This window comes from Mobula birostris, chromosome 26, assembly GCF_030028105.1.
Source record: "Mobula birostris isolate sMobBir1 chromosome 26, sMobBir1.hap1, whole genome shotgun sequence".
Taxonomy (NCBI): domain Eukaryota; kingdom Metazoa; phylum Chordata; class Chondrichthyes; order Myliobatiformes; family Myliobatidae; genus Mobula; species Mobula birostris.
The window spans coordinates 36,872,644-36,900,311 of NC_092395.1; the positions used below are offsets into that span (position 1 = coordinate 36,872,644).

The 27,668-nt window shown below is 40.2% G+C and overlaps 1 protein-coding gene across 5 annotated transcripts in view; it reads left to right on the forward strand.

Moving 5' to 3' along the window:
- Positions 1-27,668, forward strand: part of sema6bb (sema domain, transmembrane domain (TM), and cytoplasmic domain, (semaphorin) 6Bb) — a 567,817-nt gene that overhangs the window by 348,930 nt on the left and 191,219 nt on the right. For all 5 annotated transcript variants that reach the window (XM_072244024.1, XM_072244022.1, XM_072244025.1 and 2 more), the window contains 2 exons: positions 17,707-17,769; positions 25,056-25,157. In XM_072244024.1, coding sequence (XP_072100125.1) covers positions 17,707-17,769; positions 25,056-25,157 — 165 coding nt within the window. The remainder of the gene's footprint in view (positions 1-17,706; positions 17,770-25,055; positions 25,158-27,668) is intronic.

Genomic DNA, 27,668 nt, shown 5'->3' on the forward strand with positions numbered 1-27,668 from the left:
TTCACTGCACTAGTGCAACAATGGACACAAAAGAAGTTTGTCTTTTTTTTTAACAAATCTATAAAAGTTTATTTACACAACAAATACACAAAGTACAAACACTCAGTACTGTACAAGACAGTGAATAAATTCAAGTTAAAATATGATTATTACTGTCTACAAAACTGTCAATTCCCAGGGGCACACCATACCCGGAAATCCCTCACTGTACCCATTGTGACAGCATACTCTCTCTCCAAGGACAGCTGGGCACGAACGCATCCTTAGAAAAGTGGCAGGCAGTCGGCCCTGGCAGGGCCCTTGACTTTCTGCTGCCTGGACCTGTGAGTGGCCAACTTAGCCAGGTCCAGGAGTAAGCCCACCAGTAGATCTTCTTTGCAACCCACCCCCTTCAATACTGGGTGCCAGTATGTAAGGAGCGCTGGGCTGAATTGCAACCAGAACCTGAGCAGCAGCCCCTTCAGATACTCAAACAAGAGCTGAAACCTCTCACCCTCCATATAAATGTGGTACACTGACTCCTCCTGGTCACTGAATGGACAGGTGGATAGTGGTGTTAGGGAACTAGCTTAAAAATCCTGTTGCACGGTACTGCTCTATGCAACACCTTCCACCCCAGTCCTCACTGCACAGGGGAAGGACCCCAGGAAAGAGAGATTTCCATTGGGGTCCTCCTCCGCCACCAGATGGTAAAACAGACCCTCAAGGCGAGTCTGGTCAGCAGACAAAGGCAAGAAAGTGAAAGGTGTGCAAGAGCAGCCCGTACATGAAACACTTCGGAGAGTCATGGAAGGGCACAGTGGGCATCCCCATGAGACGGCTCATGTTGTGTGGGACCCTCTCCCACGTGGTATTACAAGGCCTGGGTCCGACGACCAATTCCAGCCCATCAGTTGGTAGGGCAGTCGGAATCCCTCCACTTCCCCGGATTCCTTCAACACCCACTGTGATAAGATGGGTACCAGTCCTTCTCACAGCTAGAACCAACACCTACCGGTGCAGGAGCACCCTGTCTAAATGACACTAGACCCCATACCCTCAGCAGCTCTCGGTAAAAGCGAGGCAGTTGCCGCAAAGTGGCGGGGCTGATGCTGTCCGCTGGAAGCCTTGTGCCCTCCTACAGGCAGTGTCCCCGGCAGAGAAAGTGCATTGCCAGTGCATGACATCTCAGATGGTGGTCACTGTACAGATATCTCTGCAGGATCCTGAGATGGAGAGCCACCAGCTGGGTACGCGAACACACCAATGATTGACTGCCCTCCTCAGGGAAGACTCAAGGACCGCAACAAAGACCCAATGCCTCCTCTTGCCTCAGAAGAAGTCCACCAGCCTGGGTCTTAGAGACAAAAGCAGTGGGAAGGACTAAAGTAATCAGTTAGTACCATATCTTTATGATGAAAGCTACTTATCAATGGGTTTTACATGGATTGGTGATACATCTGTGGCAAACAACTTACAAGTGTAGCAATGGCTCCAGCAAAATTGAAAAGGCACTTAACTACAAATCATTGCCATATGACACGTAAAAGTGCGGATTATTTTAAATGAATATTGGAATCTCAAAAAAAAAACAGATTAAAGCTTATGAAAATAAAGTCATGATCAGTAAAAGGATTCAGGAAGCAAGTTACTTAGTAGCTTTAAGACCAGTTCACTCGAGAATGTTTTAAAAACTGTGAAAACCTGGATAAAGAGCACACCAGTCTCCTGCGACATACAAAACTCCGGTGGCTTAGCAGAGGAAGAGTTCTCAACAGGGTGTTTGAGCTGAAAGGTGATTTGCAAGAGTACTTTCAAGAAAATATGAGTCTACTTAACAAACATTTTTCATCATATGAGTTAGATATGGCCCTTGTGGCTACGGGGCTCAGGGGGTATGGAGGGAAGGCTGGGGCAGTGTTCTGAGTTGGATGATCAGCCATGATCATAATAAATGGCGGTGCAGGCTCGAAGGGCCGAATGGCCTACTCCTGCACCTATTTTCTATGTTTCTATGTTTCTATGAACCAGTTGAGCAAATCTCTGCAAGTCCCTGGAGAAAATGTTCTGACTTAAAATGACAAGATTCTTGGATTTAAAAGGAAGCCGAATCTTTGGAAAAATCATGCTGCAAAAGGAAATCTTGAAAAGTTTCCACTGCTGTTTGGGCTTGAAAATGAGGAAGGATATCAAAAAGTCTAGAGTCTTATTGAAAACCACCTGGAAGAACTGTAGAGCAAAATTGAACAGTATTTTTCCTCCCTTTCAAAACAAGTGTATGACTGGGTGAGGGACCCTTTCTCTGAATCTTCTGCTTATTCTGAGAGTGTGACTTTGAGAGAAGGGGAAGAACTTTGTGAGCTGCCCTCAGATCATGCACTCAAGATGAGATTTACTTCCCTGCCCCTGGACAAGTTCTGGATTTCTATGAAAGAAGAGTATCCTGCCATACATAGGAAAGTAATGAACATTTTGCTGCAGTTTTCAATTTCTTACCTGTGTGAGCAAGTTTTTTCTTGCTTAACAAACATCAAGAGCAAGGATAGAAATTGTCTTATTTCATTTGAAGGTGAAATCTGTGTGCTCATCTCAAGTTCGACCCAACATTGAGAAATTTATTATGTTTACCTTATGGGTTTTTAAAATTTATGAAAGAGCAATTTCAAGAAAGGTAAGCTAAGCTTAACTGTCTGTTTTGTTTTTCAGAAAAGGTTGGCCAAAAATTTGTTCTCTATTCAAAAGTGCATTGACAATTGTTTTTGGATTATTATACCTACAACTTACTGATCACACTAATGTACCGTAAGCTTTAGATATAATAATTTTTATGCAAGGGTTCCCTGAGATCTGAAAATTATTTCAAAGTTCCTCCAGGATAAAAAGGTTGAGAAACACTGCTCCAAAGAATACAGAGCCAACCTGTTTAGCCTCTCTTGATAGGGCTGTACTCTCATTCCCAGAATTAGCCTCATAAATCTCTTTTGGACTCCCTCCAGTGTTGTAATGTCCTTTTTTAGGTAAGGTGACCATTGTGCCCTTAATGTGATGTTACACCGCTGCTTTATGTGCACATCTTGAAAAGCTAAATAACGTCCGATTCACTTGTGTGTTAAACCGACATCCGTGGTGAATTGAATATTGTAGGTATTGTAAGAAGTGCTGACTGACAGATTGCAAAATCACTTGCTTTGTGAAGTTCTTAATATTAGTGATGATATCATTAAAGGTGGTAGAGAGAGGCAACAGAGTTCCCCTGATATATGTTGACAATCTTCTACTGTCAGTCCTTCTGCCAGAGCTTAAATTCTCACCATATGAAAAGAATCATCATGAGCTCTTAGTTTTGGTGGCTTTTTAGCTTCCAGAACAAGGTTTCAAATCCTTTCAGTGGAATAAAAGTCTACTAGCTTTAAGGATGCTGTTTCAATTATGACTGATAAGTGTGATAGATATTCATTTCTTAGATTTTTGCTAAGCTTGCTTTCTAAATGCAGCTGCCATTTGAAAGATCAAAAACAGATGTAAGCAAACTTCCTACTAACAGTTTGTTTAACTTCTGGTTGTAAATGGAAGGTAATCTTTAATTCTTAACCTATAAATGGAAAGCAGTATTCAGTTTGAAGTTAAAAGCATGGCTTTCCAAACAAGCTCTGTATTTTGAAGAAATTCTGTATGTGAAAAGTAGATACTAGCTCACAACATCTTGCTTTAGAAGATGCAGTATAAGACAATAGGTTGTTTCAAACAAATTAACTGACTCTGAAGTTGCTTAGTTCAAGGAAGCTTGCAGAACAGATGGATAATATCATTTTGGATATCAATAACTCATGTGCTTACAGCTTGGAGTTTTATGTGCTGAAGGAACTTAGCTTACAGCATTAATGGTAGCTAACTAAGATCAATGCCTCCAAAAAATGCTTTTAGACCATTTGCGTTAAAAGAATATCTGAGCAAATATCATATTTTTATGAAATATCCAAGTGGAAGAGGAAGGGTATAAATGTAGAAAGCAGTTTAGATAAATCAGGAATGAGGTAAAGAACATCAAGAAACATGAGTTGATTGAGTATCCATTCCTCCAGCTTTTGTTTTTTGTGACAGACGACTTGTTTGTCTGCAACTTAGTAGTATGTCCTTTTAGTTTATAGAAATTGTACCTGAGTGTTGGAAATACCTTATCCTTTATTTTGTGCTTTGGAAATGGTTTGTGTTTTAGAAATTGTTTGTAATTTGGAAATGTTTTACTGTATAATGTTTCAAGATTCAAGATAATGATTCAAAGATTCAGGATAAGGTAGAAATCCTCTGTGAGAATTTGGAAATGTTTAAGACAGAAATCCTCCATGAGTTTTAAATGTCTTTTAAGAGTGTCGTTTGGATTTTAAATGTGTATCTCTGTAAATTAATGAACTGTGTTTTAAGCTACATTGTTAGCTGGAAGTAGCTTCTCCTTGGTAGGGAGAGGGGTCCCACTGCTCGAATAGTAGGTATTGGCAGCTAATCTCACTGTGGAGAATAAACAGGGAAGTGACCTAGTCTTTGAAGATTGGGTTGTCACAATATAATCTCCCTTTAGTGAGAGTTCTTGTGGCTATTTATATCCGACAGAGCTTAAGGTATTCGCTTTAAGTTTAGAACTTCGCAATCAGCAAACATAATACCATCACATAAGTCTGGAATCAATAAACTGTACCAAGCAGGAAAGATTGAATAGGCTGGGGCTGAGTTCTGTTGGAACGGCAAGACTGATTAAGATCCTTAAGATTTGATAGAAGGGACATGGAAGATGTTTCCACTCCTGGGGAGAATGTAACCAGCCAGTTTAAATTCAAAATAGCTAGCAACAAGTCCAGCAGAGAACTAAGCAGAAACCTTTTAGCCAGAGGGCAGTTAGATTCTTCTGCCTCGTGCAGTTGGGGCAAATGGGATGAAATGTATTTAAGGAGAAGCTCAATAAACAAATAAGGATGATTACTGCTGATAGTTTTGGATGAAGAATACCAGAAAGAGGCACAAGTGAGCAGGTATGGGCAAGTTGGTTTGAAGGGCTTGTTTCTGTGCTGTGCATCATTTGTAGTTCTTAGTGACCGTCAATTTACAGCGCAAAAATTGACAATTTGACCCCAAGAGGCTGGACACGTTAGTTTAAAAGGCTTGTTTGTGGGCTGTACATTATTTGTAGTTCTTAGTGTCCGTAGGTTTACTGCATGAACATTGACAACCTGACCCCAAGAGCCTGTTTGGTCTCTGTCGCAGGACATGGCAATGTTTCCACTGGTGCCTCAGAGAATGCTGTCTGAAGTTTAGGGGCTGCTTAATGAGATAACAACCATTCTATCATCTCACTCTGTCATATGCTGCCAGCAACTTAATTTCATACAATGTTAAATTTGTAAAGAAATATCTTTAATTAGAGACTGAGTTTGTCCTCCTTTAGCAGTACTGTCTATCTCTGAGGGTGCAAGGGCAACTTTACATCATTATTCAAATGCCAGAAAATAAACCCATTTGTGGCACATCCTTTAATGATGTAAAACAGAGCTGCAGAATGTATTGTTGGACAAACAAAGCCTATATTCTGTTAACTGAAGCGCTGAATAGACCAATGGAGGCTGCAGCTGAAGATAACGAGTAACAATGCTCATTAAAGCTTTTCGTCTGCCTTTCTTTAGATAAATGTAAAAGATTGCTCATACCTACTTAGTGCTCTTAAATTAAACAATTCAGACATATCCAAGAATTATTAATATTCAGAAAGCGAAGGTAGCTCATTCTCTGCTGACATTAGGCATTATCTTTATATAATGCACGGCTGTAAAGCCATAGGATCAGAATGGTCTCACAGCATTTATCAGAGCATCATTACCGTTCGGTATGTAGCAAAGCGAAGCCGGAAATGCAGAGCAACTCTGTCATCTCTAAATTGGATAGGGCCTTTGATCATAACAGTGGCAGAGCTGTATCGGCGTCAGTTCTGATGCAGCTGAAATGTTAACTCTCTCTTTCAGATCGCGTGGGTGTACTTTGTACTTTCTGTTTTGTTTTCAGATTTCCAGCAGTCAGGTTTTCTATTGGCAAGTTGCTGTACTGGGGATGGAAGAGGAAGGGAAAACTTCAGATGCATTGCTGAGATATAAGCCTTTGAATCTATATCCCATGGTTTCTTTGAATTTTACAATATTGAAATACTTTACAATATATTCTGCTGATCAAAGGCTTATAGATAAAGTATTTTTAAAATGTTTCTATTGAACACTCTGAAATTGAGACAATAAAACCTAGCATTTACCGTCTTGATATGGTATATACATTCCCTGCATTTATAAAGCCAGGGTCTATGGAGCTGTTTCCTGAATCAGTGTGAATTCTGACAATTCACAGAATAGACAGAATCATCAGCAACAACTCCAAGCAAACTAGAGGGAACAGCACCAGCCAACGTACAGGGCCCTTTCCAACCTCACTATAGCCCTGACTCCATTAGCCAGTAGTGCATCCTTCACAAATTTAACTGCCTGTAGAAATTCAACACTGTCTGGCACTTGTTCAACCTGGCATGCAACTTAAAATATTAACCAGTGAAATTACAACAGAATCAGTCGGTCACAGTCGATTTTATTGTCATATGCACAAATACGTGTATGCATAGGTGCCTTGAAAAACTTACTTGCAGCAGCATCAAAGGCACATAGCATCAGATTTTCTGCATTCATAAGAAGGGTCTTGGCCAGAAACACCGACGGTTTAATACTCTCCGTGGATGTTGCCTGATTGGCTTGAGATCTTCCAGCATTTTTGTGTGTTACTTCTATTTATTCATTCATTGCTTTCCAATTTTCTCCCCTCTTGTCCCAATCATATGGATGGGTTTAGATCAACAGGTGCTCAACCATAACTGATTGTCCTACTGTGAGACATGTAGAGATGTTAGCTGGCTATTCAACATGGAACACAGCTCTACTTTACCCAGCATTCACATATACATTACCTAATAGATTTTTCAGATAGAAACAGATGCAAGAACTCACTGTTTTAAGCCCCTGCAAAGCTCAGGATGTGTAGAATTCTCTACTGCCTTGCACTGGAAATAAGCCATCTTAAAAATGGAAATACATTAGAACTTGAGACGTTAAGGGCAATATGGTTAGCTATTTGAAAAGCTGTTCATGCGTCTTTATTGATGACATAGGTAATGCATGTCAAGTCATCAATAAAATACACAATGTTTGGAAAGAAGCCAGTTTATTAACAATCTTATAATGGACCTTCATTTAACTGATGGAGCATTTGTATTGTGGTAATGAGTCAAAAAACTATTGTTAAAACAAATTAAATTGCATTATTCAGCATTGACTATAGTCGCCAGACGGTCCATTTAATCAAAGTTAATACTGCTTGCTGTGTATTATTGGAAAATCACATAGTGCTACCGATTTCACCAGCATTGTCAAAATGATGTGACCATTATTTTGGGAAACTCTTTGTATTCTTAGGGCCAAGACGTGACTTCCGTAATGTGCACATGCCCCCTTTACTGTGAATCACCCAGGCATTTTATTGGTTACTTTAAGTAGTATGAAGTGAGCTTTCACCAATGATGGATGTTCCGCTTCAAGCTAACTTCCTTTTTACTTAATTAACTTGCAAATTGTGAACACCATCAGCAAGGCCAGCATCGAATGGCCATTCCAACCTTCATACGCCACTATAGTCTTGTCACAATGCTGGCTGGGAGTTCCAGGATTTAGACCCTATGGCAATGAAGGAAATGTATTATAATTCCATACTGGACTGGTATGTGGTTATGCGCCTGATAACCACATGTTACTAGGTAGTTGTTTCCCTAACCCATGACTTTTACTTCAAGGAAGGACAAGGGACACAATCAAATGGGGACACCGCATGTTTAACATTGCACTCTCAGTCAGAAGGCGGAGAGCACCGGGCATAAGACTAGGGGCTGATCTCTGTGGCTGCTGTGGAAAACTGAATGAATGTGTGGGGCTGGCCCCATCTCCAGTTTCCACAATGAGCAAACACCTAGCCTATGCCGCAGTGCCTTTCCTGGGCAATTGGAAGAACACATTCACTTAGTCCATGTTGTGCAGTTATAACAGAAATCCAGAGTGGATGACCTGCTTTGAAGTGGCCAGCTGAGGTGGAAACTCAGACAGATATCTAGTGGAACAAAGTTGGAGACTTGAGAAGATATAAAATCATCAATCGATGTCTTTGAAGAAATACAAAAGTTGATGTTCAGTAACTGTATTCATGGCAGAACACCAGCAACAAATCTAGAGTGGAGTTGTTTGCAACAAATTAAAATTAAAATTAATTAATGTAGAGTCATTCTCTTCAATTACTGTACCAATCATCACTGCCAAGATCTGCTCTGAATTTTGTGGATGGGACACACTACAGAGACAGTGGTGAAGAAATTTGTGGTTAGGCTGGTAAATTAGGTGTGGATCAAATGGATTGCATCGTCCTGGGAAATATGAAAATTTGTGGAGATTGTTGGAATTCCACTCATTCAGGCAATTGGAGAGAATTCCATCAGTTTTGTGACTTGTGTTCCGCTATTATTAGAGAGTGAGGATGAGTCATTTGTATAATATGTTTTCACTTGCAGGCAGGTTCCCCACTAGTGCTATTTAAATGGTACCCACAATTACTTATGTGTAATTGATGAATGATTTCTTCTGGTTGTTGCTATGATTCTCCAAGTGATGATCTTCCTATGCATGTTTTAAGTTATAATTGTGCCCGGAAAGAGATGCGGCAAGTTTTGAAGTATTTCTCATTCAATTCAAGACAACTGCATGTACCATTTTCTTAAAGACGGCATCCAGTAATGGGTATTCTCCTTGTAATGCAGCATTACCTGGAGAATGAGCAGAGAGTATGTGGAATCAAAGCCGCCAAGGTAATGGTAGTAGCTGACGTTGTTCAGGAACCTTATGAGAAGTAATATGTTAAATATTTGTGAGTTTTTAAGAGCCTCCTCACTAGAACAAGACAACTGTTTTAAAGAGATCACATGACTTCACTGAAATTGCAGGTGTTCCCATAATCCCATAAGACATAAGAGCAAATTAGGCCATTCGGCCCCTCGAGACTGCTCTACCATTCCATCATGGCTGATTTATTATCCCTCTCAACCCCTCTCTCCTGCCTTCTCCCTGTACCTTTGATGTCCTTACTAATCAAGAACCTATCAGCCTCTGCCTTCTCCCTATGGAGCAATTAAAGCCAGCCTCCTACTCTTTCCAAAGAATTTCAAGACAACAGAACATGTAACTCAAATTTAAGCCACGGGCTTTTAAAATTTAACCTTTCTCTCACATACCCTCTATGTTCCCATCTTAGAAGGTTCTGTTGAAGTACCCACTTCACTTTGGGGGGGGGGGCGGTTTCATAGCAGCTTTGCTACTACACAGAAACAAAAGGAAGTATTTCATTCACTGTGCAGTTAACAGCAACAGACAATACTTCTGAATAACTGCATGATATTTTCACTCTGTAGCCTTCTGCTTTGTGTATTGCATTTGTACCACAACTGCATCTAGTGACAAGGTGTTGAAGGAAGTCAGTGCACAACCCAAGCCTTTGTGCACTACTTGAATATATTGAGAGCTGTACTGTAATATTTTCATCACTATACTGTCCTCAGGACTCAAGGTCCTGACTTATGGAGAGAGGTTGGTCAAACTAGAAGTTTACTCACAGGAGTGCATGAGACTAAACATTGACTCTACAGAGCTGTATAAAATCATTCGGGGCACAGAAGAGGCAAATGCACGCATTTTCTCAAGGAAAAGGAATCAAAAACTAAAGGGCATAGCTTTAAGGTTAGGGAGTAAATATTTAAATAGAACCTGAGGGCCAACTTCTTGTAGAGGATCGTACATTTATGGAATGAGCATCCAGAAGAAGTGGATGAGGCAGGTGCAATAATGACATTGAAAAGACATTTGGACAGGCACATGGGTGGGAAAGCTTTACAGCAATATTTCCTTTCCTATTTATGTACCAGTCCAAAGGTATTGACCAAAGGCAGGTAAATGAGACCAGTTTAGAGGGGCACCTTGGTCAGCATGGATAAGTTGGGCCAAAGGGCCTGTTTCTGTGACACATACTTGAATATCCAGAGCCTACAGCACAATCTTCAGTTGGTCTGTACCACCTGGAGTTATTGCTGCTCCTCCAGCTCAGAGCTTTCATGGTCCAAGAGGGCTGAGTTCTAGATCACTGGGGTACTATGAATGTCCACTATCACTCAGTAGTACAGCAGAGCTTGCAAAGCAGCCAACTGATGTTACACGAAAGTTGACCCTCAGGCTCCTTATAAATCTGAATTTCAGCACTCATGTGGTTGAAGGCTGCAGTGGAATCTATTTGGCTTTTAACTCTGCCTCACGCACACATGTGTACTGCTAGGATTAGGCTACTTCAATGCTGGTTAGGATGGGCTGCCAATCTCTGTGTGAAACCTTGTGCCAAGTTAGTGCTACAATCCTCAATGCTTTTTACTTTTGAACTCAGATTTTTTTTCTCGGTTGTGCACTAGGGACTATAATGTATACATAGCAAGCTTTTATTTGAAAGCCGTTCAAAGTCCTTTGCAGCTGAACTCTTGTACAACCTCATCAGTCTCACTGCTCCCACCCGAAGTTTAATCTGCAGTATTCTTGCCTGACCGCTTGGTTTAAGAGGCCCGGCATCTCACTGTGGGGAAACCCAGTCACTGTCTCGTGCACCAGCTTCCACCCAAAGTCAGCACCTGAGCTGATGGCTGTGAATAAAATATTCAGTAGAGATTTAGTTCCATCATCGCTGTCTTCTTGGTCTTCCTTGAGTAACTCTCACATTCCTGTTCCTGAAGAGAGAAAGGCACATGTCTGGGGTTGCGCCGAGTGGAGTTGATCAGGGAGGCAGAGATAAAATGTGTGTTCACAATGTATGTAGCTTGTAAGTTGTTTCTTAAGGAGAGGAGGTGGTGGGAACTGAGAAGGAAGTTACATTAGCATTGCGGATCTAGGATCTCGCCCCCATCACTGGCCATGACATTAGCAATAGGGTCCTACTGATCTTGAGCACTGGGGAGATTGGGACATTAAGACATGCAGATGTGCCTGTCTGCTCTCGTGGCTATTACCTCTTCCAGATGTGCATCCCTCTGTCCTGGAAGACAGAGGGAAGCTTGCCGGGAAGTGTATTGGGATTGTCACAGTGGATAACTTAGCACTGTACAACAATGAGGCATGGCTGGAGGGTTATGGCAGAGCGAAGTGTGAGGATAAAGTGCTGCACATTGAGTTTGAGAACTGATTGATAGAGACTGTTAGTGAGTGAGTAGTGGGGACAAGGTGACCAGTGTCTGGGAATATGCAATGTGTGGGCTCATTGAATTTGTTGGGTCAGGACATTTGAATCATAGGAATTTGGCTCATGGTGGTGGTGACTGCAGATAAACTTTCCCACTGTCCTGACAAACATACATTCTTGACACCTCCAGAAACATTAAGGACCCTCATCATCCAAGACCTCCCCTTTCTCATTAGTGCCATGAGGGAGGAGGTACAGGAGCCTGAAGATGCACATTTATGAATGCTAACTCACCATTCTGCATTATTTTTTATTGTAACGTATAGTATTTTTAATGACTTGCTGCCACAAAACAGCATAATTCATGACTTGCTGTTAGGGATAATAAACCCGCTTCTGAATTCTGAACAGGACATTTCTCCTCTACAACTGTGGCTAAATTCTGGAAGCATTGAAGGGATTATGCAGTAGGAGCTCAACATGTTGCCTGCATCGGAATCAACCCAATGAATCACATAGCTGTTGAATTTAGCCTCCATGTGTCTGTTGTTGAATTGCATCAAGCTGAACTGTGGTGAAAAGCAGCCAGAGTCATCCACTATATGAGCTGCCTGCACCCAAAATATTCCTTCTTTGCCTTCTCTCTTTCTACCTTCCTCCTTTTCCTTGATTTTCTATGTCTCTACATTGCCATTGACTGTGGGACTAGCAAATACTCTAAAGATAATTTTACACACCCATTATGAAGGATGGGAAGAAAAATGATTGGCACAGTTCATACACTCAAGAGATTGTGAGGTTAGTGGAAGAGAGAGAGGTTAATTTCTCTAATAAGTGGTGAAGCAGGAAGAGGTTTTCTTGGAACATGTTACTTCCAGAAGAACAATTATTCCATTTAGTCTGCCAACATTGCACACTTAAGGGTTCACTGAAGTTGTATTGTTCCTGATACTGGAGAGATTGGTGCTAAACCTGAGCGGTCCTCTTGATTATAATACATTGGTCAAAAGGTAGAGAAACATTTTGAGATTCCACTTTTCAGTCACTTTATAATTTTGTAATTTGTGTGTTTTTGTGTCATTGGTGGGTAAAGAGAGGACTGATCTGTGATGCTTTCTGTGTTTGAAGAGCTTCTTGACACTTTTCTTGCCTAGAAATTCATTGGAAGTCAATAGAATCAATTTCAGTTGCAGAGTGCAACACATTGTGGTGTGTTTACTGCCTTGGAATAAGAATGTCATTCTTGGAAGCCATGTATACATATTGAAAAATAGCTACTTAGGTGAGGCACTGGAGGGTGACTATCAGCTAGACTATTGATCATTCCTCTGTCAAGCATCTTCAGAGGTTGACAGAATCAGCAAAGAGAAAGATGGAAAAATGGTGCTGTGCTAGTGGCAGTCACCACCTCCCTTTCATCTAGGGTTAAAACCCCAGCCTTAACACAACCTCGATCTCAGTTTGCAACCACAGATTTCCTGCATTAATAAGTCACAGTTATATATAATTACTGATTGATTTCTATCTGTCATTTACGACTGAATTCGTGTAACTAATGAATATTTGATTGTTGCAGAACAGAACAGGCACTAGCTTTCGATGTTAATGGAGCATCTGCACCATAATATTATTTATGGCATTAATAATCAGGTTATACCCAATAAAATATCACTGATTGTAAATCTTTTTAATGTCATCTTGCTAGTAAATTCCTGAGTTAAATCTTCTGCCAGAAAATGCTGAAGTTGTATAAGCCAATATCTAATCAGAACTGAGTTAAGCTTTAAGGGATTGGGTGATGATATTGAAGGTCATATACAATGCAATGCTTCCTTTCAATAAAGGCTTTACTGGTCTAGGAATAGCATGTGGGACTGTGGGACTGTGGGTACTTTGTGGGCATCATTTATCCACCTTTGGAGAGACAGTAAAAATGTTGCACAACCTGCTCCCTAAGCAATTAGTACCACGTATACTTTGCATGATTAATTCTGACAGTGTCAGGAATTAGAAAATATTCTAATATACAGGAGCTCACTTCATTAAATGTGTTAAATTCAAACTACCGAAGTTCAAAGTAAATTTATTGTCAAAGGACATTAATGGTACTATATACTGCCTTGAGCTTCATTTGCTTGCAGGCGTTTATGTGAGAAAATACAATAGAATTTATAAAAATAAAACTATACATAAACAAAGACTGACCAACAATAAACAAAAGTAGACAAAGTGTGCAAATAAAAGAAGATAATACTGACAACGAGTTATAAAGAGTCTTCAAAAGTAAACCTGTAAGACATAGATTCCGTTCCAAGCAGTGATGATTGAAGTTATTTACACCATTTCAGGTGCTTGATGTTTGTAGGGTAATAACTGTTCCTGAACCTGGTAGTGTGGGATCTACGGCTTCTCTTCACCCCGCTCAATGGTCTGGATGGTGAAGTCTTCGATGATTGCTGCTTTCTTGTAGCAGTACTCTATTTAAATGTGTTCAGTGATGGGGAGGGCTTTGCCTGTGATAGACTGGGCTCTATCCATCATCTGTAGTCTTGGGCATTGGTGTTTCAATAGCAGGCCATGATGGAACCAGTTTGGATACTCTCCACTGTGCATCAATATGTTTAAAAAAAGATTTTTGGTGCTGTGCTGAATCTACACAAATTTCTATGAAAGTAGAGGCCCTGTCATGCCTTCTTTGTAATGAGGCTTGCTTGTTGGTCCCAAAACAGATCTTCTGATATGTTAACACCGAGGACATTAAAGCAACTAACTCTGTGAAACACTGACCTGATGACACTACTGATGCTGGCACAACCACAGCTGGTGATGAGGAGGTGTATAAAAGTGAGATAAATTGGCCGGTTAAGTGGTGTTACAATAACATAAGAACATAAGAAATAGGAGCAGGAGTAGGCCATCTGGCCCATCAAGCCTGCTCCACCATTCAGTAAGATCATGGCTAATCTGGCCGTGGACTCATCTCCACCTACCTGCCTTTTCCCCATAACCTTTAATTCACCTACTATGCAAAAATCTATCCAACCTTGTCTTAAATATATTTACTGAGGTAGCCTCCACTGCTTCATTGGGCAGAGAATTCCCACTGATTCACCACTATCCGGGAAAAGTAGTTCCTCCTCATCCCCATCCTAAATCTACTCCCCAAAATCTTGAGACTATGTTCCCTAGATCTAGTCTCACCTACCAGTGGAAACAACTTTCTTGCCTCTATCTTAATTTTATATTTTATAATTTTTATAATATTTTATTATATAATATAATAATATAAAATTATATATTTCATAATTTTATATGTTTCTATATGATCTCTCATTCTTCTGAATTCCAGCGCGTACAGTTCCAGGCGATTTAATCTCTCCTCATGTTCTAACTCCCTCATCTCTGGAATCAACCTGGTGAACCTCCTGTGTATTTCCTCCAAAGCCAGTATATCCTTCTTCAAGTAAGGAGACCAGAACTGTTCACAGCACTCCAAGTGTGGTCTCACCAGTACCCTGTACATTTGCAACATTATCTCCCTACTCTTAAATTCAAACCCTCTAGCATTGAAGGCCAACGTTCCATTTGCCCTCTGGATAGCCTGCTGCACCTGCAAACCAACCTTTTGTGATCATGCACAAGCACTCCCAAGTCCTTCTGCACAGCAGCATGCTGCAATTTTTTACCATTTAAATAATAATCTGCTCTTTCATTTTCCCTTCCAAAGTAGTTGATCTCATATTTACCAACATTGTACTCCATCTGCCAGACCCTTGCCCACTTACTTAACCAATCCATATGTCTCTGCAAACTCTCTGTACCTTCTGCCCAATTTGCTTTTCTACTCCATTTATTATCATCAGCAAACTTAGATACACTACACTCAGCCTCCTCTTCCAGATCAACAAAAACTTTGCACTCAATGTCAATAAGACCAAGGAATGATCATGGACTTCTGGAAGGGGAACTCAGGAGAACGCACAACAGTTCTCACCTAAAAGTCAGCAGAAGAAAGGGGTGAGCAGCTTCATGTTCCTGGGTCTTGACATCTCCAAAGATCTATCCCTGGCCAACATTTTGGTACACTTATGAAGAAGGCATGCCTGCAACCTTCTCCTTAATTTGGTTAGCAGTTTGAAGACACTTGGTATGTCACCAAAGACCAGCAAATTTCTACAGATGAATTATGGAGAGCATTCTAACTGCTTGCATCATCATCTGGTATGGAGGCACCCATGTACAGGATTGGAAAAAGGTGTTGAAGACCGTAAACTCAGCCAGCTCCATCATTAGCATTAACCTCACACCATCGAGGACATCTTCAAAAGAAGATGCCTCAAAAGGGTGACATCCACTAGGAAGGATTTTTACCATCCGGAACATGCCCTCTTCACATTACTGTCATTAAGTTGGAGGTACAGGAGCATGAAGACGCACACTCACAGCTTTTTCTCCTCCATTAGCAAATTTCTGAACTGCCCATGAACACTCATAGAAACCATAGAAACTTTACAGCACAGAAACAGGCCTTTCGGCCCTTCTTGGCTGTGCCGAACCATTTTTCAGCCTAGTCCCACTGACCTGCACCTGGACCATATCCCTCCATACACCTCTCATCCATGTACCTGTCCAAGTTTTTCCTAAATGTTAAAAGTGAGCCCGCATTTACCATTTCATCTGGCAGCGCATTCCACACTCCCACCACTCTCTGTCTGAAGAAGCCCCCCCCAAATATTCCCTTTAAACTTTTCCCCCTTCACCCTTAACCCACATCTCTGGTTTTTTTCTCCCCTTGCCTCAGTGGGAAAAGCCTGCTTGCATTCACTCTATCTATACCCATCATAATTTTATATACCTCTATCAAATCTCCCCTCATCTTCTACGCTCCAGGGTATAAAGTCCTAACCTATTCAACCTTTCTCTGTAACTCAGTTTCTCAAGTCCCAGCAACATCCTTGTAAACCTTCTCTGCACTCTTTCAACCTTATTAATATCCTTCCTATAATTAGGTGACCAAAACTGCACATAATAATGATCAACTCCCTTACTATTTTGCTTTTTGAAGTATTTATTTTTAATATATTCTTATTGTAATTTATAGTCATTTGCACTGTACTGCTGCCACAAAGTGACAAATTTCACAATGTACAGTAGTCTTGATTCTAATTCTGTTTCCACCTCTGTCACCCTAATGAGGACTGGCTCATGGAGCTCAAGCTTCTTCCTCCTGTAGTCAATAATCAGTTCTTTGGTTTTGCTGACGCTGAGTGAAATGTTGTCATTGTGGCACCCCTCAGCCAGATTTTCAACCTCTCTCCTATGTGGCAATTCGTTACCACCTTTCAGCCAATAACAGTTGTGTTGTCAGCAAGCTTCAAAATGGCATTGGAGCTGTACTTAACCACACAATCATGGGTATAATGTAAGTAAAGCAGAGGGCTAAGCACAGAGCCCTGTGGTGCACCTGAGTTGATGGTGAATTTGGAGAAGATGTCATTGCCAGTCTTTACTAACTGGAGTCTACCAGAGTATCCAGTTGCACAGCATGATGCTGAAGCCTGAATCTCGGAGCTTAGTGATAAGCTTTCAGGGGATGATAGTGTTGAATACTCAGCTGTTGTCAGTGAAGAGCATCCTAATGCATGCATCTTCATTGCCCAGGAATTCCAGAGCTGAAAAGGTAAACAAAGTGAACTGTATACAGTACTTAATTTATGTATATGCTGCTTGTAAGCAATTTACTCTGATTGTTCACTCGCCCTTATTTTCTCCAGTTCTTTAGACTTCATGATCAGATGAAGAAGAACATTTTTTAGAAGACTTCAGTCACCCATGCTTAATGTGAGAGGACATGTTTCTGAAGTTTCCAGTGCCTCTGCCAATATGTCATACCACATGGAGAACATCAAAATAAACCAAAAATTACCATTAAATCTATCAACTCTGTCTCCACCCCACCCCCCATAAAGTTTTACAAGCTGCTCTAATCCTGTACAAGTCATCTGCTTTGCCCAACTGCTCAAACTATCTGCCCATCTGAATTTGCATAAACCATACAGACCCTCCCTTCACCCAAGCAGTCAACCCGGTCTATCCATTTTGTGTAATCCAGTGAGGAAAGGAAGGATCTGCAGGCCGTTTTATTAACTTAAAATATGAAATCCACGTGAATTCAACAAGACCTGCAACGACCATTCTTTAGTTCATTGTATTTTCTCTCAAGATCTATTTGACCTATATTTTACTGAGAAGTCTTTGAAACTTATTTTAGTTTTCTACATTGCATATGAAAATTTGCTGCAACAAAGAACACAGGCAATTCATTTTTTTCCCATTGAAAAAGAATCTTTTCCATGCCAACTCTTACTAATTTCTGTTATGGCTTTTCTTATTCCACAGAAACTGACATGGCGATCGAATCAACATGACATTGATATCTGCAGAATGAAAGGCAAAAATGAGGTACATTTTAAAACAAATTGGCATTATTTTAAGTTCAGCAACTGTGTGACATTATGCCTGAAGGCTAGTATCTTCCATTTTGTATTATCTTCGAATTGTTTTGTCAAACATGATTTATTAGCTGTCTGTGCAATTGGTATTTGCAATTAATTATTTCTAGTTCGCTGATCAAAACAGAGCCATCTCAAAATTCAGTAAATTCAATCTTCTAATTCTATTACATATTCTTCTATGTTCATGTGACCTCACACTGAATGGCAACTTAAATGTGAGACTGCATTCACAATTTGATGCCTCCACATAGTACAAACAAAATAAAAACTTATATTTGGTACTAATGGAAGGCTAAGATGCATCAGGGCATTACATATATAATAGCTAACAGCTTTGCATTAGGTGTCCATTACTATCGTTTCCATATCAACCCCCCACTCCGCCTACCCATTATTGGAAGCTATTCATGGATTATGATCTTTTATGTTTTGTTGTAGGAGCTACTTCTGGATGATATCGCCCTCAGACTCTTTATCAGAAAATGAAATAGAATGCTGCCTCTATATTCTAGGGTAGAAATACCTTAAAGAGAAGGCTGAGATTATGTGTTATTGAGGAATGGTTTTGATAGGGTATGAAGAAGAAAATGCCCCTATTATTCAAAGACTGGGGGACATCTTGGGCAAAAACTGCAAAGAGGACATGAGGAAAAGCATTTATACACAAAGGGTAGTTAGGGTCTCTGATTGCTGTCTTCAAGGAGCAATATGATTCCTCAGGACTTTCAAGATAGAATTTGATGGCTATTTTGGGAATAAAGTGAGGGAAGAGAACCAAATCCATTGCTCTACTATGTAATGGCATTGATTCAGCTTACCTCCTATGCTGAAACAATTCTGTAGATACTTTGAAAAAGACTGAGGAATAGAAAGATATAACAATTTATTTGAAACACGGATATATTTCATATTGTGATGTAACAACTGCCCTGAATGCAGTGAAGATAATTATAGTTAGGGTTGCCTAATCTCCCACTTGAAATTAAAAGTGAAGACAATTTCAAGTGGACGTTCACCAGAGTAATGAGCAGTAAAATGTATATCCAGTAAAGGCCATTGAGTCATGAAGTGAGAGAGCCTCCAAAGGCAAGTTGATTGGCTTCTGCAATAAGAGCATGAAGGAGATGGTCAGTGGGTAAAGGTTATGTTCAGACAGTAAATTTATCATTTGGTTCAAATATGTAATCTGTTGCTACATTAATTCCTTGTGTGTCACACTGAGGAGTTGTGGTTCCTCGCTATGTCACATAAAATGAGATGGAAATCGGGGAATGAAGCCAGCCCACTATTACATTCATTTCTTGCACTAGATTTCCTTTATCCCAGCTACACTCACCCAGTAATCAAGGCCTCTAATCATTTTTTTAAATACAGTTTGGTTGCTTGCAAATGACAAGGTGCATACGGTTCCTGGGAGTTCTTCTCATTCCCCAATTTCCACTGTGCTACAGGCACTAAAGCAAGAGAAAACCTCACTCCTGTGTTCCTGAGGGATTCTCCTTGAAAAGAACACATTCAAGCTCTGGTAGTCATTAATAGAAATAGAAACAGAACTAGAAATAACATGTACTATAATGGGCTTCTTATCAAGGGAAAATCGTGCAGCTGTAATGTGTAATAATGTGAGTTTTTGTCTGTTAACAAGAGAGCTGAGTGGTTTGCCAATGTGCAATTAACTGTACATAACATAGTAAGTCTGACCATGGATCATGAGCATAGCTGCACAGATTGCGAGTGGACTATATCCCTTCAGGAATTTAAAGATTTTAAACTAAACATTCTGAATGTTAGAAATAACACTGGTGGTGGAAAAAGTCTTATCTCAAATTTCTTTCCGAGTACTATTTTAAGAATAGCCTTGCCTATTCATTACTGCAGTGCCCAATAGATCACGTTGGATGAAGGTGAAGACACTACTGTATCTCGTTGTGGAGAGTGAGGTGGGTTATGTTCACTGTGTTTCAGTAGGAGATGGTGATCACAACATTGTAAGATTTAGATCAGCTATAAAAACAGATTAATTCAAAGTAAAATAATTGCTTGAAGGCAGGCCAATTTCAATGGAATCAGTCTGGAAGCAAAATTAGAAGCAAAAGTATAGTTAAAAATTGTAACAGAACAGTAGCTGTCTTTAGGGAGGAGATTCATCGGCTGTAATTAATGCACGTACTTTTGAGATGCAAAGCCAGAACAAACAAATCCAGAGCTCCCTGGCTGACAGACGAGATACACAAGAAGACAAATTACACACACAAGATGCTGGAGGAACTCAGCAGGCCAGGCAGCATCTATGGAAAAGAGTACAGTCGACATTTCAGGCCGAGGCACTTCATCGGAACTGGAGAAAGAAAGATGAGGAGTCGGGGTAAGAAGTTGAGGGAAGGGAGGAAGAAACACAGGGTAACAGGTGTAACTGAGGGAAGGGAAGGGGTGAAGTAAAGAGCTGGGAAGTTGATTGGTGAAAGAGGTGCAGGGCTGGAGAAGGGAGAATCTCATAGGAGAGGACAGAAGACCACGGAATGAAGAGAAAGAGGAGGAACACCAGAAGGAGGTGATAGGCAGTTAAGTGGATAAGGAGGGGAATTTAAAGGTGAGAAAATGTTAGATGATAAATTATGGTAGGTAGAATGAGAAAAGACAAGATAGAAACAGTTCTAAATGGGGTGCAGGAGCAGAGGGAGCTTGTGATAATTATGCTAAAATCAGTGAAGGTAGCTGGACAGTCTCAGATAGTGGATAATAAGACATACCTGGCTCTGGCCTTTTTTAAAAGTACAAACACAGGTTTAAAAAGCAAGGGAATCATGCTGAACCTTTATAAAACATTGACCTAGCCTCAGTTGGAGTATTATATTCATTTCTGGTCACTGCACTGTGGAAAAAATGTGAGGGTTTTTGAGAGAGTCCAGAAAAAAAAATAATGTGAAAGATACAACAGACACAGAGCTGGAGGAACCTAGTCGATCAGGGAGCATGTCTGGAAAAATGGACAGTCAACATTGCAGTTGGAGATCTTCCATCAGGATGCATGCATTCATGTTAGTAGTTCCTGGGATGAGAGACTACAGTTTCAGGAATAGATTATAGAGGCTGAGGCTGTTTTCTTTGAAAAGGGAAAAGCTGAGGGAAGATTTTAATACAAGTGTATAGATGATGAGAGGATTTCAGCAGAATAGATGATAGGAGCCTGTTCCCATTGGTAAAGTACAAGCACCACAAAGATCACATGAAATGGGACAGGATTATAAACACAAACAATTCTGCAGATGCTAGAAATTCAGAGAGACACAACACAAAATGCTGGAAGAACTCAGCAGGTTAGGCAGCATCAATGGAGAAAAATAAACAGTTGAAGACATCTCAGATGTTCTGGCATGGAAAGCATCATCCTGCGAATGGTTGTGGTGGAGATGGAGGAATAATGTTTTTATAAGTTCCAGGAAGGGAAGTCAAGATTGCTGTAAAAGTCAGTAGGTTTATAGAAGATATCTGTGAATAGTTTGTCTCCAGAGATGGAAACAGAGAGATTGAGAAAGGGGAGAGAGGTGAAAGAGATGGAACAGAATAAAGAATGACTTGAGGAAGAACATTCCTTTCACGAGAGCAGGGTTTCCTGTCCTTGGGTCCACGGACCCTTTGATTAACAGTAGGGTTTCATGACATAAAAAAGTTTGGGAACCCCAGCAATGGAGAAAGCTAGGTGGCTAGAACTTGGCAGTTTCTCTGATAGAGAGAGTATGAGAATGATGGGCTGAATGACCTCCTTTTGTGTTGTAACCATTCCACAATTCTTTGTGAGGATCTTAATATTGAATGTCAGCAGATCATCTCACCATGAGAGCATTGTTGCTGAGCTTTTTCTCAGCTTCTTCCATCAGGGTTATTGGATAAAAATCAGGAACTGAAAGCTAGGCTGTTTTATTTATTTCATCTGAGACTAGGGCTCAAACTGCTGGCCCGTCAGTTCAGCTGACTCAGTGCATATTAGGAGTTGGCCTTCAGGTATTTGGGTTTGAATGGCTCGCTGCCACACCAAATACTTCACTTGCTCTTCCCTCAATGTAACTCTATAATCCAAAGCATAAAAGTCCTGTAAACAATGAGCCATAATAATACTTGTATCTATGTAACATATTTCACATTGAAATGTCTTAATGAGGTTTTACATAATTAATTGTTAAGTAGTCAAACAAAGCAATCAGTTTTAGCAGCAATGTCGCATAAGGAGCAGAATAATGAATAAGCATGAAGTCTGCTTTGTGATGATAAGGTGATGAAATACTGACCAGGACAAAGTCCCAGCAATTCCTGTAATGAGAGGTCTTTTACATCTGGCTAGAATGACCGTGGATTTGGGCAGATGCCACATCTGAAGGATAACACCTCTCATAAAGCTGTACAACATCAAAAGCTCAGCCTGACCTTGTGAGCTCAGGCTTAGGAGGTGAGAAGATCATCAAACTTCTCACCAATGTGAGCACTACCACAAGAGTCCAACTGACATGCAGAATTAACAACCTGTAAGATATTTTCAGCATAGCCTAATTAAAATAAAACAGGTTGCAGGCAGGCTATTTCACTCTTAAATTTGTGTGTAGCAATTTAAATTTGGTTGTTTCTGTAGGAGCACGGGCTTGTGTATTTCATGTTTTGGGAAGGACATGTGCACAAATATGCATAATCTAAAATTACACATTAGTTTGGTGATTATTGTAGAGACTTTTCCCCACCTTGCAATCAATTCTAATTAAAGCCAAGTTCTGTACAGGTCAGGACAATCATGGACTCCATTTGCCCACTTGCTTTCTGAGAGAGACTGATATGAATACAGACTGATATTAAAGAATGATAAATGATATCATAAATGATATTAAGTCATTCTGAATTTCCAACAATGGTCTGCTGTCTTATACATCTGGCAAGATCATCCACATTCTAACCACCATCATCCACCAAATCCTCACACTAAAGCATATCATTAGTTACAGTCATGGAATACAGTATGGAAACACGTCCTAAGGCCCAGCTTGTCCATGCCAATCATGGTGCCCACCAGGTCAGTACTGTATGCCCATGTTTCCCATATCTATACATTAAACCCTCACCTCTCTTTGGAATATGTGGTCATCCCTACCTCTGACTTCCCTCAGACAGCTCACTTTGCAACCAATATTCCACATACTGTTCAGAAACTTCAATGCTTTTGATTAACCTTTATCATATCTCTCTTCTCCAGGAAGAAAATTCTTCAAAGTCCTACTCTGAAGTTTACTAAACCAAGTTTTGTATCAGTAGCTGTGAGTCTACTGCTTAAAGGCAATGTTCTCAGAGCCCTGTGATTAAAAACAAAGCCCACCACAGTTGCTAGCCACCTTGCACCTCATTGTGCTATTCCCAGGGTACCTCAGATAAACATAGATGAGGGAGGCAGTATTCAGCTTGAGAATTAATACAATACACCTCTCAAAATGATACCACCCTAATGTAAATCATCATGGAAATGAGGATGATTGACTTTTGGATAGGATTAAGAAACTCACAGATCTTTATTGCTTCTATGTCATGTACGTTTCCGGGCTGCATTTCTGCCAGCTGAAGTGTATCAGGAGATATTTTCCTTTCTAGTAATCTGTAGTTAGGCTGAAACTGATCAAATGAAGAGAACTATGACATCAAAAAATAGCACACAAGAATATCATATTGTATTCAAGTCTTTTATCATTAATGAGTATGGATGTTCTTTGTCATTCCTCTTTTGGAAAGGACATAATGGGAGAAGGATTCCATATTATTGGATGCTGCTCACCAATTTAGATCAGGGGTTCCCAACCCTGGATCCACGGACCCCTCGGTTAATGGTAGTGGTCCTTGGCATAAAAAATGGTTGGGATCCCTTGTCTTATTTGGATAAAGGCTACAAAACAAACTATTTGTAATCTTACAAGAGAGATCAGACTACATTTATGTTCCCAAGACTCTAAAGTGGGGTTTGAATCCACAGCTTTCTGACCCGATACGAGAACTGTCTCAACAGAGCATCAGCAGGTGGAGCAGCATTCGATAGAGGAAAAGAATTGTCGATGATTTGGTTTAAAGTCTAGCATCAGATCCTGCTTGAGCGTTAGAGTACATCCAGCAGATTATCTGCCGCTCCAGATTCCAGCATCTGCTATCTTTTTCCGTCTTAAATAAGCATCGGCTGCAATGATTACCCACATAGGATACAACGCAGTGGTTGTTATCCATCTAACAGGATCATGCTTGAGCTCATTAAAAATTGTTCATTAATGTTGCATAGTATAATTTGCATACCGCTATTCTAAAAGAAGGTAATTGGCTTGATTTTGAAGAAAATATAGCAATGTTTGCCTAGAGAAGACTGAGTTCAGTACAAAGTAATTCATTTTATGTGAGACTCTTGGGAACCTCGTGAACAATGTGATGAGTGTTTGATCTACAGAATCATTTTTTTTACATTCCTTCTCTCTTTATGTGTCTTGGTCATCCATCAGACTTCAACTACACATTATATCTTAGAACCAAAGTCACCAATGTTATTTTCCATATGTATCTTAAAAGCAAACAGCCAAATCAACTTGTAGCTGAATAGCTGTGCTGTTTACAGGAACATTCAACTGTCTGTTTCTGTTTGAGGGGATCTCCTTCTTTATTGATTCTTGTTTGTGGTGACGAGTGGAGTAATTATTATTGTCAATTACTAGACCTTACACAAGAATGCTGCCTGAAAATTCAATTGCATAATGTTGTTCCTTCTCACAGCAATTTGATTGAAAATCGATCTTTTCAAGAGCAAATTACAATAATGACCATTCCCAGATCATTTCACATCACTCCAGAAATTCATCTGAACTTTTTCAAGCCCCCAGCTTCCAAGAGTCCTCCACAAGTCCCAGCTTTATCCTTCTCCTCTTCCAATCCTTCAAGAATTCTGCTGGGACCATTCCCGTCCCTCTGATTTTTTTTCTGATCCACGGTCCTCAAACAGCAACCAACCAGATTAACATATGACCACAAGCCTTGATCTTTACAGACCCCGTCCCCTAAAATTAACTACGTCTAAACTTAATAGACCCAACCTTCCATCTTTCCCCAATCCCAGATCCTGATCCATTCAACCTTCACTGTCACCCGAACCACAGATAACAATCCTTATGCATGTGTGAGGGGATTCTTTTAAAAAGTGTTCTCATTTACTTTCTTTTCCATTTTCAGGCAGAATGTCGGAACTTTATCAAAGTTCTTCTGAAGAGAAATAACAGTGTGCTTTTCATCTGTGGGACAAATGCTTACAATCCAGTGTGTGCAAATTACACAGTAAGTGTCCGTTAGCTACTGTATCCCTGTGTATACCAGTATATCAGTTAATTTGTTGAGCCCATCTTAACTATAAAAGCTTCCAAAAATTTGAAAATTACAGTCATGATTAAAAAAACAATGAATCAAAAGCATGCCTTTAAACAAAATTTTAAAAAAAATACAGAACTTCAACCAGCTGATTGCTCTGGAGAAAGTGTAGAGGATATTCACCTGGACATTGCCAGGTTGGAGCATCATGCTCTAAGTAGAGATTGGTTAGATGGGGGTTTATGGGTCTTCAGGCCCTTGTACCTCTTCCATGATGGTAGAAACAGGAAGAAGGTATGTTACAGTTATGGAGGAAAACAGAGCATATGTGAATACACAATGTTGGTTAAACCATGAGAGGCAACCGTATTACTTGGTGGCTCTTGATTCACTGGTTTGATTACCCTGCCATGCTGTTTCTTCAATAACTTTTGTCTGTCCTGATTACCAACGTACGGTGTAACCAGCTAAAGTATTGCTGTATGGTGATACTCCTAGCCCCGATGATTCTCCTGATAAGTGTTTAAAGTTACCTGTTTCTATTATTTGTGTGGTCCCTACTGAATTCTGACTTGTTCATTGAAATACTGTTACTCAGGATGTGAATCATTTGGAAGTACCTATTACTGATTCACTGAGGAGGAAAAACATTTCACCATTTAGCCTCTCAATCTCCTTGACTTTGAGCATGACAATGCAGATCAATAAATGTGCTTCAAATCAGCATTCAATATCCCGCATGGTATTATTTTCTCATTTCCTTATCTGGATATCGGTAGTCTCCATGACAATCTACTTCACTCTGAGATGCTGACCCACTTGAATTCTGCTGCTCTCTCTGGTTTTAATGCACTCTAGAGAGGAATGTTTTCAATTTTAAAAACATCCTGTAGTAAAATAATGTAGCAATTATATAAAATTTTGCAGTGCAATATTTGTAGAGATTGGCAGTTATGATGCTGTGGGCATCGCTGAGTCATGGCTGAAAGATCGTAGCTGGGAGCTTAACATCCAAGGGTACGCTATGTATCGAAAGGACAGGCACATAAGCAGGAGGGTGGGGTAACTCAGTTCATAAAAAAATGAAATCAAATCATTACAAAGAGGTGACGTGGGATTGGAAGTTATAGAATCATTGTGGGTAATGCTAATAAATCACAAGGGTAAAGAGAGCCTGATGAGAGGCTCTCGATCAGTAGTCGATCAGTATACAGGCATCCGATCAGTAGTCGGGATGAGGATATAAATTTCAACAGGAAATTGAAAAGACATGTAATAAGGGCAATGTTATGATAGTCATGAGGAATTTCAAAATGCAGGTAGTTTGGGAAAGTCAGGTTGGAGATGAATCCGAAAAGAGGGAAATTGTAGAATACCTATGAGATGGCTTTTTAGCAGAGCCTGTGGTTGGCACACTAGGGGAAAGGCAATTCTGGATTGGATGTTGTGCAATGAATCAGATTTGATTATGGAGCTTAAGGTCAAGGAACCTTTAGGAGGCAGTGATCATAGTATGATAGAATTCACCCTGCAGTTTGAGAGGGAGAAGATAAAGTCAGATGTATCAGTATTAGAGCAGAGTAAAGAGAATTACAGAGGCATGAGAGAGGAAGTGGCCAAAGTTGTTTGCTAGGGAACACTAGCAGGGATAATGGCAGAACAGCAATGGTTGGAGCTTCTGGGGGACAATTCAGAAGGTGCAGAATAGATACATCCCGTGGATGAAGAATCTAATAGGAGGATGAGGCAACCTTGGGTGACAAGGGAAGTCCAAGAGAGCACAGAAGCATAAGGAGGGCACATAATATAGCAAAAATTAGTGGGAAGTTAGAGAATTGGGAAACTTAAAAAAACAGAAAGCAACTAAAAAAAAACATGAGAAAAGATGAAAATGAAAGTAATTTAGCCAAAAATATCAAAGAGTATACCAAACGTTTTTTCAGATAAATGAAGAGTTAAAAAGAGGTGAGAGTGGATATTGGACTACTAGAAAAAGACACTGGAGAGGTAATAATGGGAGACAAAGAAATGGTAATGAACTTAATAAGTATTTTCTGTCCATCTTCACTGTGGAAGACACTAGTAGTATTGCAGAAATTCGAGAATGTCCGGGGCAGGAGCAAGTGTTATTGCTACTACTAAAGAGCAATGCTTGGGAAGTTGATAGGTTTGAAGATAGGTAAGTCACCTGGACCAGGTGGACTACAACCCTGGGTTCTGAAAGGGGTAGCTGAAGAGACTGTAGAGACATTAGTAATGATATTTCAAGAATCACTAGATTCTGGAATGGTTCTGGAAAAGTCACGCTGCTCTAAAAAGTGAGGGAGCCAGAAGAAAATAAATTAGCCTGACTTCAATGTTTGAGAAGACATTGGAGTCCATTTTTAAGGAAGAAGTTTAGGGGTATTTGGAGGCACATGATAAAACAGGCCAAAGGCACCAAGGTATCCTTAAAGGAAAATCTTGCCTGATACATCTGTT